Source organism: Antennarius striatus, chromosome 21 (assembly GCF_040054535.1).
Source record: "Antennarius striatus isolate MH-2024 chromosome 21, ASM4005453v1, whole genome shotgun sequence".
Taxonomy (NCBI): Eukaryota; Metazoa; Chordata; class Actinopteri; order Lophiiformes; family Antennariidae; genus Antennarius; species Antennarius striatus.
Window position 1 is genome coordinate 12,559,971 of NC_090796.1, and position 18,055 is coordinate 12,578,025.

General features: G+C 39.8%; 1 protein-coding gene across 1 annotated transcript in view; it reads left to right on the forward strand.

Annotated features, from left to right (window-relative positions):
* The window catches only part of LOC137588799 (PH and SEC7 domain-containing protein 1-like), a 37,564-nt gene that overhangs the window by 14,516 nt on the left and 4,993 nt on the right, over window positions 1–18,055 (forward strand). The window contains exons 10-14 of the mRNA XM_068306084.1: window positions 9,108–9,151; window positions 14,557–14,753; window positions 15,842–15,912; window positions 16,213–16,370; window positions 17,315–17,459. Coding sequence (XP_068162185.1) covers window positions 9,108–9,151; window positions 14,557–14,753; window positions 15,842–15,912; window positions 16,213–16,370; window positions 17,315–17,459 — 615 coding nt within the window. The remainder of the gene's footprint in view (window positions 1–9,107; window positions 9,152–14,556; window positions 14,754–15,841; window positions 15,913–16,212; window positions 16,371–17,314; window positions 17,460–18,055) is intronic.

Consider the following 18,055-nt stretch of genomic DNA (forward strand, 5'->3'; position numbering starts at 1 on the left):
TGCCACAGGGAGAGAAAATATGTTTGACATAGATATTCAGTTAAATTTATGGTAACAAAGAACACCTTCCAAGACATTGTTAATTTCTGTTTTCATTTTACAAATATTGAAAACATTTTCAATAAAATTAGTCACAGAAAATGCAGTAATGTGCATAGCTTTAAAATATGTTGCAGAGTTTGATTGATGTGCGTAGTATATAGCATTGTTAAGTGGAAGGTATAAATTTTTGAGGAGCTGTTCATGAGCCTGAAATGGTTTTAATGTTTTGTTTTTTCTTGTTTCATTTAATCAGAATTGTAAATCAATTGAAAAACTACTCTCAGAAATGCACACTGAAACACAGAAATGACAATGTGATTGATGTGACCTGATTATTGTGTGCGTCTCTCTCTAAAACCCACCAGTGACAGTATGGCTGGAGCCTGGAGTCAACATTCAGCACAACGCCACATGACCTTTTGAGTACAAATGCTTGTTTGTCTCAATCAAGAGTGTTCTGGGATTCATAATGAGCGAATTATCGTAATGTGCTCCGGAGGATAATTTCCTCCCTGAATTAACCACACCACACTATCAGTCAACAGAGATGTGACAGGCTGCTTTAAGTCCAAGCCCACGGGTTAGTCAACAGCTCATTCACTCGCCTGTAGTATGCAGAGTAAATAGTCCTATCTTTGATGCTAATGGAGTCCCTTTTTAATTTTAGTTTATTACAGCCTGGGTGTTCATTTCTTTATCATACAAAGATAATAAGTGAGATGTGCTGAAGGGAGAGTGATAAGACAAACAAACTTCCGGGCGGTGGTGAAATGTATCTGTGGAAGGTAAAAATACTTTAATACAAAATTCAAGTACAATTATGATGGTACTTTTATTTAGCTCGAGTATTTCTATTTAATGTTACTTTATACTTCAACACATTTCAAATGCAAACATTTGCCTCTCAGTTAAATAACATTTGGCTTTTTAATTCAAGTTCAGCAGCAATCAGTTTCTCGCTGAGTGACATTAACATAGAGACTGAAAAATAATACATTTAATCTTGCTCTACTTATTAGACCCTGGACAAAATGAAAAATGACTTCAGGATCACAAAGTTCACATAAAATTTTAAAATTTCTTCCACTTGTCCAGCGACAACTTTGTGAGATGTATTATGACAAAACAACAAACATATTTGGTCATATAACCTCCTCAAAGTTAATTTACCTTCTTGTTTATGCGTTAACTTTCATACTCCCTTCTGTCAAAAACATCATAGATTATTATATTAGTTGTTTTCGCCACGTTGCAGCATTTTGATTAAATGAGCCCTAAACAACACTGTTTTTTGGCATTTACAACAAAAAGAATCGATTAAAGATGTGTGGTCCCATTGCCTCAATAAGCTTTTAATCATTCATAACCTTGGTTGTTTACCCTTGTATACCAGCTTGCATGGAAGACATGCCTGCTGAGTAGCTACCACAGCTCCCTGCAGAATTCGTAGCCCTGGCTCCAGGCCCAAACCAATGCACTGAAGGGAACTTTCTTCCTTTATCCTAAAGCTCAGAAAAACATATGTTTTGGTTCCACTCTGTCTTCAGCACTGCTCAGGGCTTAAAGCTTAAAATGGGAGCTAATGGTGCACCGAAGTAGGTTACCAGCACGCATTAGAACAGGAGAACCAGTTCTGCTGAAATGGAAGTGTACAGCTCAATCAGACGCCGAACCACACTCTTCACACAGTAATTAGGTGCGTTGATTTTATCGATTGTGTAGCAGCATCAGTGACAAGGGAAAAGATGGATGTGTTATTTGTTTTTGTAAATGAGGGACGAGAAATCATTCTTGCGTGTGTCGCTACAGTCGATCAGGCCGAGCGATGGACGTGTCTGACATCAGCAGGTGTTTTAATTCTTGTGCTTTTACCGGTTCAGACAAAGACAAGCAGTAGAATCTGTTGGAGATACTACTGAGGGCACTCACTTACACCCGCCAATCCTGATGAACATACAGTATATGATGTCTGAGAAAATTTCACTGTTTCTGTGGCGATGGGCATTACTATTTTGGAAAATGTTTTATAATTAATTATTTGTCTCAAGGGTGACAAATTCACATTATTTCAGCGCCACAGGACAGGTTGTCTCTCCAAGGGGGGGCCGCTACAGCACTCAGCAGAAAAATCTATTTTTAACACAGAATTCCAACTTCTTCTTTTTTTTTTAACTCTAAAACTGAGCAACCGTGCTCTTTCTCGCGCAGCATCGTGCCCTGCATGTTTAAAAACACAAGGTTCCTGTATTCATAGAGAATGAAAGCTTTTTCAACTCCAGATGAGAAACAGTCACACATTATTACTGTATATTATACATAATATTATTTGTGTATTACACATCTGATTTAAAAGTAGTATTTTTATCCATAATGATAAGAAGAGGAAAAAGAATATAACATTAGTAACATTTGTCACTAACTTTATTAACCAGCTTCAGCAGAATTATCAAACTGCTGGTAAATAGTAATCCAATTTTTTTTTCATTTAGAGTTTATGCTTTCTTCCCTTTCATATACCAGGTTTACAGGTGTTTCTCAAATTTTAAAATGTCTTTTAGAAAGACAACATATATAAATAGGAAGTACAGTAATAGAATTTTCTTTGAAATCTATATTACTTCACTGATTTTAGTGAATAGTAGAAAACCCAAATTGAAATACAAATATAATCAATTTCCTCTCTCAGAAAACGGCTGTTAAAGGTGAAGCTGCACAGAGAAAAAGATCGACAGAGTGTGAAGGAGACAGCTGCTTGGGTCAGCAGAGACGTGAGGCTGTGGCTTCAAACCCCACCTCTCCCTGAGCTGTCTTGATGGAAGGATGCATTTAGACAGGATGTGAAATATTGAGTGGGATGAAGTGAGCAGAGCGACAGACAGTGGATGGAAAAAAGGATGATATAGGGCAGAAGGTCACAAAACGGGCGATTTCATTTGCTCTCTTCTGTTGTTTTTGTTTCATTCATTTAAACAACTTTGTTAGTTTCAAGCTTCAAACCAGAAGCTCCAGTCATCTGCAGAGTAGAGGATGAAAACTGTCCCGGGACTACAGGACTATGAATATGGAAAGATAAAAAATTAGGAACAAAATACTAAAGCTTTTACCTGCACCTCCTCATGCAGCGTATTTGAGTTTTCCTGTCAACGTTTAGCTCCACTCCCCCCACTTGCTAACATGCCTTTGTCATCCAATATTTTGCCTCCTGATAGAGTCACAAGTGCTCACTCCTGTTAACTCGTCTACATCTCCACCCTGACGGTGCATGCCAAAAGACAACCACTTGTCATGAGGGGTTACTTTTTAACAGTCACAGCCCTGATTAAACTTTCATCACGACATTTTAGATTTAGCATCGAGCCTAAGAAACAGAACAGCAGCAGCGGGATGAGGACACAGTACACAGACAAACACACCGGTGAATCCACAAAGAAAAAAGTAGAGCATGAAACAATGAGACAATACACAACTCCAAATGTTTCTAAAATTACTGTATTTAATATTGCACACTGTTTTTCGTCTAGGGGTAAAGGGATTTGAAGATTTTCTCTCTGTGATGACTCTGTGAAACTGAGTGACATGTTGGCATTCATTTTGATTCCAGTTTTAAATAACAAAGAACAGTCTTATCAATGCCTGCAGTCTAAAGAAATATTTTAAACTTTGATATTTACACTCTCAGTGAGTGGCATGAGATATATATGATGCATACGTCCATCTGGAGGGATGATGGAGACGCACCAGGATGTTATTTTCTTAGCACACACTTCCTGAATGGGTGTGCAGTCTAATTCTTGAAGAACAAAGTATAGGGCTTGCAGGAAGCAGTTTGAGACGTCTGCATTTGACAGAGCATTGTGACTGACTGATGGTTTCGTCCCTTCGCTTTACTGTTTTTATTCAGGCCACCAGCCGTGGTTTTGGATCAGAAGAACTGTTTTCACACAGTGGAACATTTAGGAACATTTAGCACCTAAACAGCCAGATATATTTCAGAATTACAAGCAGACTTAACTAGAATGGTATTAAGTAGAGCGCATGCCTGTGGCAAGGCTGAAGAATCCTACGTGTCTCTTTAGCTTCCCTCGGCCCCACACAAATTCATAAGATCAGTTTGGTTTAGTAAATACATTAGAAAATATGTAATTAATAAAAAAACAACCTGAGCATTTTAAGTACAGGAAGCAAGATTGAGTTTTACAGTGTATTTACTGTATCTTACTGTATGTGGACTTGCTGCTTGATATCTAAGAAGTGTTTTATTGAAATAGAAGATAGTACGTCTTCCTCCCAAATTATTGACCTACACTCTTGGTCTTACACATCTTTTCACACTCTCAATTCCTCTTATAGTTCTTCCTCATCTCAAAGCATCAGTCGCCCCCAGAGGACCACTACCACTGAATAATAATTGCTATAGCAAGCAGACTTTTAAATATTCTCGCATGTGTAACCTCGCATGCATGTACCACTGTTTGTGTGTGTGTGTGTGTGTGTGTGTGCGTGTGTGTGTGCGAGTCAGTGTGTGTATGGAGGAGGCTGTTGGGAGACTGTGATTTGATGGTGAATACTGAGGGAGGGAGAGAGGCAGAGAGGGAGGGAGGGAGGTACGCATTGACAAAGTGAACGCAGAGGGAGGCAGAGAGGCACCGTTCCTTTCAGCCTCTTTTTCACTCTGCGATTCAGGCAGCCAGATCTCTTCTCCTCCCCTCCTCCTCCTCCACATCAGCGGTCGGGAGCGAGGAAGAGCAAAAAAGCGTTGGATGAGACCGTAATATTGCAACAGATAGATATCTACACATCCACGGCAGAAGACGAGAGAGGTATGAAAGACATCAGCGCCAGGGGAGCAGCGTTTTTTCCCTCAAACACCCACACCAGCCGAATGTGTGATGGAAAGACTAAAGAGAGTGTAAGAGGGAACACTGAATGAAAGATGTGGATCGTAGATTGGGGCAAACCAGCAAACAATGACAGCGGACCTCTACACATGGACAGACAGCAGGAGGAAGGAGTGAGGAAGTAAATCTGACAATTGGCAGTGTTACTGTACAACTGATGGTGTCCTTGGTACTGTGGGAGCAACAGGAACACTGGCTCTCCTTCAGACTGAATCTCGTCTTCTCCACATGCTCATCTGCCTCTTTTCTGTGGCATTTTCTTTCCTCTGATTTTGTTTGTAACATATCCGTGGGCTTGTGACGAAATCGAGGACGCTCTTTGGAATCCCTGCTCTGAAGTACGAGGGCGGCTGTCCCTCCCTGCCTCCCTCCCTCCCTCCTGCCAACACTTTGTATCTCCCTTTATTGTGTGTTTAACTACATTTTTGTTCATATAAGAGCTTGTTTTAAGTCCATCTTTGTTTTACATCCATATCTCTGCATTTTACATCCATCTGTTTTGTCCTGGCTGTCCTCTCACACCTCGGCTAGTGTTTCATACCATCTGTGAGAGTGTCAACTTGTGTCACCGTGTGAGTGTGTGTCTGTGATTGCACGTTAAAGCACTAATCTCTGTAGTCACTGGCCTTCACTAAAAGGTGACAGCTGGATAGGTGTCACCCTTGTTAGCTTGGACTGCATGTATTCACTCACTTCTTCTCAGCAGAAGCGACAGATTTAACTGCCTTTATCCGCGCTGCGATCCTCATTTAAACGTCATATTATAGCACAAACATTGGAAGAAAAGTGCTGGACTTTTTTTATCCTCACCTGCACCTGGGAGAAAGTCTCACTTAATTGCGGCAACAGAGTTGTTTCTGTACATGTATAATACATGGCTGTCTCATCAATAATTCAACGTCAGTTGGGTATCCCAGTGTTGCCTGGTGGGCATTGAGCAAGACTTTCAGGGGAACGACTGTTAGGGTTTGATGCCTGCTGATAGCCGGTGCTGACTGCCTTGACAGAAACCTAATGATGTGTTGCCTCCCTCCGTGGTCCCCACTGATCACCAACTGCTTTCTATAACAGCTGAAATCACTTCCAGCTGTCTTTTGGCACATTAGCCACTCCTGGACGGCATCCGCTTTACACTTTTGTACCTTTTTGGATCAGGGTTTTTCAGCTTAATATCCGTAGGATTTAACTATAAAGACTTGGCCGTATTTTGAATGTCGACCGTTTTTTAGAACCATCGTCTACAACCATGATTGGTGTTAACAGCCTGCACTCGGCAGGCCGCCTACGCTCACGCTCTCTTTGCACTGTGCGCTACGGAAGGGACTTCCGGGTGATGGACCCGTTCCGCTATCCCAGAACGCCACGCTCACGTTCACTCAAACCCCTGGTGTTTCCAGATCTGCTGGGAAAGGCTCAGGATGGACAGAATCACCCACAGGCCAGGAAGAGGAGGAAGGTACTGAAAACACAGCTCTCTCCTGTGGGTTTTTATTTTTTTGGGGGGGGGGGGTAGGTTTGCATGTCACAAAGTGTTGCTTGTCAGGTGATAAACACCATCAAAACTCCAGGGATGAACCATTCCTCGCAGCTTCATTTGACACTTGTCGAATGATGCCTTACCCATAGGTGATTACAATTTCACAATGAATCCATCAGATGGCCTGGTGGGGTTTGGATGAAGTAAATGAGTTGTTTGCGAGACCCGGTTTCCCATAAGCCACAGCTCAATGCAGCATATGGTGCAAAGCCACTGCTCTAAGCTAATGGCGCCCATTTGTTGGCACTTTATGACGTTGATGAAGCAGGTGAAGCAGGTTAAAGTGACACACATCCATCTTTGTCTCAATGAGCCTCCAGACTGAAAGAGCCTGACTGATTTATGCTCCACCTCCATCCACCTTTTTTCATTTATTTACCTCCCTCTTTAGTCTCTTTAGAGCTTTAAATCCCCTCTGCTGTTGATATTCCCTCAGGATTTACATTAAGGAGGGGGTTTATTTTTGCGTAATAATGAAAAATATTCTTCATTCTTCTTCCAACTCATTCACCAGCTCTCGCTTTAGTGAGCATTTGTTGCTTGTCTTTGTTTTATGTGATGTAAACTGGATGACTTTTGGTTTCAGACTGGCATTTGGAAAACGTCTGTTGTTAAGTGATGTTACTTTTGAGCATCCGTAATTTATTTCGAACATTTAAGTTCAAATACTGTGATTTGCACATCCTTTGTTTCGCGCTATGGTTGCAGCGTAGCATATTTTTAAAAATATTGTCTTCACCTATGCACAATGGTCCTGTTTAGACAAAATATTTCTGTAGTGAATTCTTCCATCTTGCAACTTCAGTTCATATTTGATGGAGGCCTGATTTATCCCTCAAAAGCTTACTCTTCAGGATGAGGTTGGTCAATGGGAAACTTTTTTCCTGTGTGTGATTATTAAAATGCATAGAGCACTTTGGGGGAGAAAAAAAAGTATCAATGTTAACGTTTTGCAGTACAGCATATGGAAACTAGAACAAAAATCTGTATGGGTAGTCATCAATATTCATGACCCTCTGGAAGGGTTTCTGATTAGGCATGCGCTCAAAGAGACCTGAAAACTAAGTCGCTTTAGCACACCGAAGCAAATCTCATTTTAAATGCAATTTCATTTTTACAATAAATCACAATGAAACAAAATGATATTCATCAGACTGCTGGAATTCAAGCAGCAGCTCTTTAATCAAAGAAATGTGATAGTTAGCTTAGAATGTATCATCATCGGCTTTGCTCTGCAAGGAATTCAGTGGTGATGAACTGCCTCCTCGTGACCTCTTCATCACCTCAGCCGACTATCAGCTGAATCCTCCACCTATCTCTATTGTATGCCTTAAACACAACAGTCTGATGGCTCCATCCTGCCTCCGTCTCCTCCGTCCTGCCCCCCCCTGATGCAGACGGCTGTGAAACTGAGTCACAGTATCACATTCAGCTGGTACCTGCAAATGTCCCTGCGAGCCGTTTGAATGAGAATGATCTGCAGGGTTTTACTGTGGTTACAGATTTTTTTAGGACAAACACGCCACGTCTATTAAGCCTTTCAGAGCACGGACGCAGCACTGGCCAGCTCTCTCATTAAACCCTGATCTATTCTCTGCTGAGTTGTGCTGTATTTTTTCTGTTGATAATGATGATAATGGAGCATAAAGACTGTTTATTCTGAGAGAAGTCAATGGTGCAAAAAAAAATCTGTTGTAAAGAAGACATTCCAATCACAAACAAGTTGAAAAATTACAGTTAACAACGGAAACATGACTCAAATACTTCCAACACTTGGACACAACTCCAGAGAACAGCTGTTCCTTAACATAGCATCCCTGGCAAATTATTTAGCAGAACCACTTCATTCAAATATTGAATTTTGGGTCAGTCTGCTTAATATTTTCATATTAATTTATTATGGTAGCCAAAACTGATTTTCCTTGAAGTAAACGTTGGTGTTAGTATTATTATTATTATAAGTCTCGAAACATATTTTTATGTTGTCATTCATGCAGTGAAATAAGTTACAAATGGCTACGGTGGAGAAACTGGAATAAGCAAATGTTTTGACATTTATAGAATTGTCATAATTTTTTGTGACGGACTCGTCAATCAGTCCATTGATTCAACGCTACAGCATTGAAACAAATTTGTAAAAACGACCCAGCTGGCCCATTGTCATGTATATGGCTTGAGCTTTCTTTTTTGTTCATGTTCTGAAGCTGTAATTTAATTTGGTTCATAAAGGTTGTTGTATTTCCCTCTCAATTATTTATTAACAATTGATTATCAATTTATTTACTGTTCAGTGAATTGACAGGCTTGGTGCTTGGCAAGTAATGGCTTTGGTACTGATGTTGTGCCGGTCGGCTCATTGGATGATTGATAGATTGTGTGGAAAGAAAATGAGTTTAGCTCAGGCAAAGGGCAGTTTGACTGGCGTGAGGAAAGATGACATTTGTCTGAATACAGTTTATTGAATGAGGCTTGAATCTTGTTTATCAAGCAGCTCTGACAGAAAACAGCTATTTGCCCTCCCTTCTACACCCTTTGCGCTCAAATATTTAGTGAACTCAGTAATTAATTGCAGCTGAACATTTTTGGAATTTCTCATGTTTACCTAAAATGTGTTTTTTCCCCCCACGTAGGCTCTCTACAACTCAATCAAGAATCAGAAGCTGCAATGGACCCTGTAAGTCATTTTATTATTCATCTCAAATGCTAGTTTTCTCATCATGTTTATAATATATTTATTTATCTTCATATGTCTTAAACAGATTTTAGTCATATTGACATCATTTCAGAAGATACAACACTGACTTACAATCATTTCTTGCCTGAAACCTTAACTTAACGTTAAAACAGAAACATGGACTTATATACAGTACTACCTGAACAAATTAAACTTAATGGAAACCTGTTTTGTACTAAATCACAATAAGATAGGATGAGATGAGATGAGATACGATATGATACGATACAATAAGATAAGATATTCCTTTTATCAGTCCCATAGTGAAAAAACTTCCACAAAATGTATAATGAAAAAAAAAAAGTACCAGAAATGTGTTTAAATTTAGTCACTTTGATATAATTTTACAATTTTGTTGCAGTAGGATTTTAGTTTTGCCTATGACATGTCTATGAGTCAGTTGTCTAAAAATTGTCTGTATTTTAAAGTCAAACAAATATCAAACACAAAACTTTTTTTTTTCTACACTGATCTGACCAAAATTACTATGGAATCTAACAATACAGCTAAAACCAAAAGAAGTAAAAAGAAATAATAGAAACTAATTAAAAATGCAAATGTGCAATAAATGTTTATCACGTTTGTTTTCATCTCTTTTATGTTCATGTTCTGAAGCTGAAGCTTTAATGTGGCTCATGCAGGTTGATGCGTTTGCCTCTGAATTATTTATCGACCAACTGATTAACAAACAATACAAATGGAATGAATTACAATTAGAAAATAAAACCAGAAACTAATGAAAAATAGAAAACTGTAATAAATCCCCTTCATGGACACACACACACACACAATTGTCCTTTTAGGCTGGAAACATTAAGGGATATTGATTAACTTGTTAGCATTCGCATTAATGACGCGAGTGCCGTCTGGCATGTGAAGGAAACATTAGTGTGTCAAGGGTTGCTATTCTGGATCACAGCTCCAGAGATGGCAATTAAGTCACCAGCTTTCTGGGCTTTGTCACCATGGTTACAGCACCATGGATACGACTCCTTAGTTACCGCATCGTTCTTTCCTCCCTGTCTCTGCTCAGCATCAAGTACACACACAAACACATAGAGAGAGAGAGAGAGAGAGAGAGAGAGAGAGAGAGAGAGAGAGAGAGAGAGAGAGAGAGGACATGCAGTACATAAAAATGTACACAGGAGGTTCATTTGTATGTATTTGTACATGTGGACATGTGAAACATGAAGAAAAGGAGACCATTTCAAATAGAGAGGGAAGAGAGACAGAGGGAGAGAACTTCATTTAAATGGCTCTTTACCTGCATTCAGTACAAAGGTGTGACCACATCCTCCCACTAACTCTAACAAAAATAGCTGCAGCAGCGCTCCTGAAGCAGCTGAATAACAGTGGTCAGCGGAGCAGATCGACAAGGAGAGCCACAGGGAAGCAGTTCAAACACCGACACATATAGACAACTATTCAAACACCGCTACCAGTTGAAAGAGTGTGAAGATATATATAAAAACATCCTTTTTAGACTAGTAAACGCTATATAACAGAGAGAATCCACCTCAGAACAAATAGAATAAGACTTTCAGGCCACAGCAGTCTGCCTTTTTCTGGCAGCAGAGAGTTTCACTTTTCACTTTTAATGCTGCAGCCTGCTGAGACCATTGAATTAAAGTGAATTTTGTCTGCTTTGAACACCCTGTTTAGAGGCAGAGCAGTGTCACATTTGCCACTGTTTTCACACGTACTTGTGTATTGATGCACATTTCATAAGACACGGGGCATTTCTTCCTTTGCACGCTTCTCGACAGAGAACCAAAATACAAAGACTAACACCCCGAGATATTTTCACTCCAGCCCCGTTTTGATTCTGAGGATACAAACGCCGCTTTTGTTTGTCCTCATCTTTGAGTTTGTCCATTGGTGTGTTTGTTGTTTGCAGATTGTGATCACAGCACAAGAGAATGCATATCCGATTGTGTTGTTTTTTTTTCAGACAATATTTCACTAATCTGCTCTCAGATTGAGGTTTGATAAAACATTCTCTGCCACCACCCCAGCAGTGTGTGATTTTCAGATATTTTGGTTACATGAGAACTAACTGTATACATGAAAATTGGTGTATACATCTTTTAAGGTGTCTGTGCCTGTAATTGTGGGTGGGTGCATGTTACTGTGTGTGTGTGTGTGTGTGTGTGTGTGTGTGTGTGTGTGTGTGTGTGTGTGTGTGTGTGTGTGTGCGTGCGTGCGTGCGTGCGTGCGTGTGTGTGTGTTTGGAACAGATAGATGCAGAGCATACATCATAGCAATGGATGTTATTTCACACCCCCACAAAGAGAGACACAGCCACTCTCAGCGGTGCAGTTGGATGCACCCACATGTTCCCCACTCGCTCTGTGTGCGCACACTCACACACACACACACTCACACACACACACACAAATAACACAGACATATACGGCGCACACAGGCTTCCTTCTTCAGGAGCGGGGGTGGAGAGCAGAGGGAGAGGTAGTGGTGGGCATGGTGTGCTAAAAGACAGACGCAACAAGTCAAAGATACAAAAGACAAAGGGACACGGTGAAACCTGCAAACAATGCAGGACATGACGCCTGTTAACATGAACGAGAAAGATAAAGAAAACCTATTGTTTCTAGTTTTGCTTTGTTCTGTAAATTCTCTTTATTTCACCTCCCTCATCGGCTCTCATGTTCCTGTTTTACTATTGTCTGTGGTGACCATCTTTCACCTCCTGTCAGAGAGCAGACTGTGTGACACAAATGTGCGTCAAACATTTTACATCAAGAACTCCCACAAAACAGCCTGATTTAATAGAAGCTTATGAACTCATCCTTCTTTCGTCCCTTTGGATGACAAGGATAACGTGAGTGAATGAGGATGTGTTCCATATAGAATCGATGCGTATGGATGAATTCATCCTATTTTACCTGATTGTGTTTGAAGTGTTTTTGCAGTTTGGTACAATGACTCAGTTTCACAAGTGAAATGCACAACATCTGTTTCCATTGGCTACAGATCCAGCAGCATCACCACAAGGAACCCAGCATGCACTTCTTCTAATGAGCCATCTTTTTCTTTTCTTCATACTTGCTCAGGCTTTTGGGGTTTTTTTCCCTCCTGTAATTTTTCTATTCCATGTCTGCATTTTTCCATCAGTTCATTCCTTTCATTTCTTTAGTTTACGTTCATTACATCTCTTTTGGTCTCTTTTATTGTTTTCTTTTTAACTTTTCTTTTGTTGCTTTTATTTCCTTTTGTAAGTATTCTGCCTTTCTTTTTATGTTCCTTCACTCCTGTCTTCTCCTTAATTCATTTTTTACTTTTTACTTTCACTTTGTTTCCTTCTATGTTCTACATCTATCTTTCCTAACCCTGTTTTTTTACTTTTGTCTCGTTTTTATTACATGATCAAGGATAAAGGATGATTTCGTCTTTCTTTCCTCCCCTCAGTCTCTGTCTCCTCATCTCTCACTGTCTCCCTCATCTATCCATCCGTGCACCAATCCATCTATTTATCAATCCATCCATCCCCCACTCTCCAGCTCCTCTACACATTGTGTCTGTGTAGAAAGGGATTCAGGCAGGCCAGCAGTTACCAGGCAACAGGCTACATGCTCATTGGCTCTGTCTCTGCCTCCCTTCTCTCTCTGGCTCCTGCACGGGGTTAACTGTTGTTATGTACTGTTGGTTACTCATAGCATGGTCTCAGGGGGTTCGGCATCCAGTCATTATTCTATTTTCGGGCTGAACTTTTGCATGGGTGCCGCCTGTTGAGAGAACAAGTGGAATTGCTTTGTTACCTCACCAGGCAGATGCAGAGACACTTGGTGTTGTTGCCTAAAGCATCTATCATCTCCTAATGTGACAAATCCTTTTAAAAACACCAAAGGAATGTATATGGTGTATTGTCAAGGATTATTTATAAGATAATGGGATTTGTGCTGCTGTAGGAATCTGTGTAATATACGTTGTCTGCAATGAAATGTAATAAGTGCATAATTTTATTTATAATCAAATGTTGTGATATGTGCTCAAATAATAACACTCAAAAAGGGTTATGTGGATTTTAGCAAACAGATAAATAATGCTAATGGTTGTGCAAATAATTAAGATAAAGCAGACAAAAAAATGCTAATAAGATGGTAGTGAAATTGATTAAAGGTTAACAGATAAAATTATACAGTGAGGTAATAAAAACATCTGGTAAAGCATATTAAAATTAGGACTAAAACAAAATTAAATCAAAGTTGTACGAAGTAAAAAATGCTGAACATAACAATCAACAAGCCCAAAGGTGACGAATGGGAATCACACATGCACATACATGCATTTGGGGGTGGTTAACTAGAAACGAAGATGTACTTGATCTCATCAAAATGATTCCTGGAGGGTTATTTCTAATGAGCAAAGTGCAGCCTACACGAAACTTCAAATCCAGCCGTAACAGCTCTTGCCTGAAAACTCACTTTAATGATGAATGATATCCAGTAAATTACAACTCCTCAGTTTGAGAAAGTAGGCAGGAAGGTTTTACTGTAACTCCTCATCTTAAACTAGGCTAATTTTTTGTTATTTATAACTAATGAAATGTTTTCTTTAGTTTTGCTCATTGTGAGACTGTAATTAACCAAATAGTCATTTTTGACACCACTTAATTTAGAAACGGGTGGAGTTTTAGAGAGAAGTTGTGTTTTTTTTATCATAATTTTACAGTTTCCAAAAACTTAAACATAAAAAAAGAAAAGAAATGTGAATTAATTTTGAAACAAGACTTTAAAAAAACAATTAGGGTGTAAAAATTCAAATCAAATGCAGTATGATGTTCAAAAGCTGTTTTTAACTTTTAAAGGTCTTTTCATCTATGTTAACTTTTAAGTTAAGACATGATTAATTAAAATGAAACCATGGCACTACAGCTGCTAATTTGAAATTTCCTGTCTGGTACTATAACTCTGTAAAGCATCATTTTCATTTAAGGCAGCAAAACCCTCTCTCTCTCCTTGTGAGCATCAAGAGGAAGATAAACTGCGATGTGCTTACATTTCTGCCCCCCTCGAGTAAAGATGCCCTTGTTTTATATCTCAAAGCTGGAAAAAAATAGATTTAAAAGATGGTTTTATTCACTCAGGTTCTCCCCCAGATACACAAGGCTTTCAAAATGTCGGGTGCATTACTCACGTGTACTGAATGAAATGAAGATGAAAGTTCCCAGTAAGTATGTGAAATCACTGGACCTGTTGTCATGTAACAAGCACAGAGTGAGAGGCAAATGGACAGGACCAATGTGTTTAATCATCTAGCTAATGAGACATAACACGTAAGTGTTGATTACCATCAAATCCTTTTCTTTCTTTTTTTTGTCTCCATAGTGATGAGGAAGAGCTTCGGAAGTCGTTTTCAGAGCTCGGAGACAGCCTGTGCGACTCCAATGCCTCCAGATCTATGAAACGGGTGGGCAGCAGTGGGAAGCCCCTGTCGGAGGAGTCCACAGAGCCCACTGGATCGCTGCTGTACATGAATGGATTTCTGGTCCGCAAAGTCCATGCCGACTCAGACGGCAAGAGAAGTGCGTGCAACCCAACTCATTTACAACTCTCTAATTCCACCATCGCTGATCACGATCATCATGAACAGATAAAATTTGCTTAGTTGTATTTATCTTCATATTATTCTACCTTAAATGCTTTTCCTTCTGGTGGACATGGACGGTACCTGCAATTTAAAGACATTATATTTAGCTATTTCATCCCATCTTGCCTACAATCTAAAAGACCTTGGTGATTTTTATCAATAAGTTGTGCAATTTTTATTACTAATCTGTTTAAGTCCAATGAAATCCATAACTTTACTCAAGGCATTGCATTTTTCACCTGCATAATCCTAATGAGAAGAGTTAACAAGAGGGATTGCACGTTGTTTAGCATTGAAGACAACAGCTCACATGATTCCACACTTTAATTACTTGTGTCCATCTTTTAGGGAAATACAAATCAGGATAATCAACAAAATGTGAGTCAGGAGATTTAAAAAGAAACATAAATCAGATCATTTTCTTTGATGCTTCACTAACATTAAAGCTCCACTGCAGCAAAGGGAAAAGGCAAAAAGCACAAGCCTCATTTATGTTGATTCATCTTGACTACTTCCTCGTCTTTACATTCTGAGTGATGTGCCAAAGACTGACTTAGTGATGAGGCAATACTTATCTAAAGTCTCTGTCACATGCAATTTCACACCAACATTTCCTCCTAATAGTCATCTCTGCTCTCACTGTCAGTGTGAGGAGGTTCCTGGGAGAACACAGTCAGCTAACAAACTAGTTCATACTAATCAGCCAGGTCAGCACATATTGTATTTGCACGTGATGAATAGTTTCTGAATGATGTGATATCAAAGTTGATGCAGTTTATTGTAGCTGGTGAATGATATGAATCTTTTCCTAATATTAGTTTTGATTCTGCAAAGTTAAATAAAACAGCATCGTTCAGGTACAAATGTTTTTTTTCAGGGACATAGAAATACATTAATAATAGATAGTGTGAAAAGGTTCAGGAACAATACAGGACTTCTCTTAAATATAAACTAAAGGTGTGATTTTGTATTTTTGTCTTACTGCATGGATGATGTAAAGGTTTTTTTTTTTACTCCTTTCAGCACCGAGAGGGAAGAGAGGCTGGAAAACCTTCTATGCCATTTTAAAAGGGCTAATTCTCTATCTGCAAAAAGTAAGTACCGGTAGTTTTATTTTCGAAGGGTCTTTGTAAAAATCCAGTTTGAATGAAGTCACTTATTTAACAAAATATCGATTTTTCTTTCCCTTTTTAAAAAAGATTTTGGATTGCATCACCTTCTTGCAGCTAATCCCCATAATGCTATGTTTCATAATAAGTTGATTAATCAACACATATCCTGCTTGCTGCCTTAAAAAGGTGCTCTTTTATTCGATGAAGATATGTTCTGAAACTTAAACGAGACCCTTCGGTGCTGATAACAGCATTGAAATCTTATTCTATTGGTCATGTCAGGGGGAATACAGGCCTGATAAGCAGCTATCTGAGGAGGATCTGAAGAACGCTGTGTCTATCCACCATTCTCTGGCCATGAAGGCTTCAGACTACAGCAAGAGACCCAATGTATTCTACCTGCGGACTGCTGACTGGAGGGTTTATCTATTCCAGGCACCGTGAGTTGTAGATTTGAGACAGATTGTTGGCCTTTCTTTGTGCAGAATTGATTACACTAGATTTCCCATAGTTGTACACGTGCCCATAAGTGCTTGTCTTCCTTTGTGACTGAGCTGTGAGGATCTAATGCAGACCTTGAAAATCCAAACCACATCCATTGTAAAATAAAAAAAATACATCTAGTAGTGTTTCAGCTCATTATTTTAGCCATGTTTTTCTGACAGGTAGATCAGTATGTGGTCAAAAGCAGATGTGTATATACGAGTGATATTCTGGTGTCAATATACTTTTGCCCATGTAACATAGCTGTGGGTGGCTAATCACAGCGGAGCATTCATCCTCAATTAACAAGATGAGGCGCCAGCTGCCGTGCATGAGCCCATGGTGTGCCGAACACATGCTGGCAACAATGCAATTCAATGCTGCTCAGGATGAGCAGGATGTATAGTGAGTGTTGAGAGCAAGGTGGATGTGTGTGTTATCAGGATCCAGGAAGTGGCACATGAGTGTCCACATGTTTCAGCCCCCAGGAGGAAAGGCTTGGTGCTCCAGTTGCAGCTTGCATTTGTCCCAGATACTGTACCCCTCTCTGTGGTCTCCCTCCTCCCTCTGTCTCTCTCCCCTTTGTCTCTCTTTCTCTCTCAGTCCCTCCCCGGGGATTAAAGCGAGGCCGTCTGATTCAGTCTGATGTTTCTCATGGGCCCCTAATGCATCAGTTAGTGTGAAACAGGCACTTTTCTCTGTCGCATTAATTCATTTTAAAATGATGTGTTCAACATTACGGCAGTTTTCTCTGGTAATTATCCCTTTGATGTTGTAAGTTAGCTGCATGCTGACGCGAGTACCTTGGAGAGAAGCTGAGGCATGTAGCAACAGAACGAGTTCTAAACAACTTAATTTAAAGTTTCCATGTTGATATGCATCTGTACATTTTACATCTCAGGAACGCAGAGCAGATGCAATCTTGGATCACACGGATCAACACGGTGGCCGCCATGTTCTCAGCTCCACCCTTCCCTGCGGCCATCGGCTCCCAGAAGAGGTTCAGCCGGCCTCTGCTTCCAGGGACCATGTCAAAACTGTCCGAGGTAGTAAAATGCTCTAGTCTGACACCTCTTAGTGCTGTTGGCATGTCTTCCCCCATCCTTCACCTGCCCCATCCATACAGGCCCGTGGCTGAATCACATCTGTCACATTGAATGTAATGATTCATTCTGTAGAGTCATTTTCAAAAGGGGCTGACACATCATTTGTCATAGCATTAATGCAGAGTCATAAGAATTAAAGTTTCATGAATAAACACTTCATTTAACACAAGTGTAATAAATTACCAGTGGCTATGATTGCAGGCATTTCATTCCTCGCTACGATCTGTTGTGATGTTGTGAAAGTGGGGACATAATTATGGTGTACAGCCGGAAACACAAATTTGATAAGTAACAAGAGTAAATGGTCTGAATGTTATCAAACTTATGACTGCCGTCCTGAGAAAAAAATGTTCTCTGATAGAAGATTCTCTTCTCATTATTAACTGAGGTGTCGTGAAGTTTTCAGAATACTACGACCACAGTGTCCCTTGGATTGAGGGAATGTTATAATCCATCACTCTACAGCAAACTGATCTGTACAGTAAAGGTTCAATGTTTCCGGATAAAGAAACTCAGTTTACATTAGAACACACAGT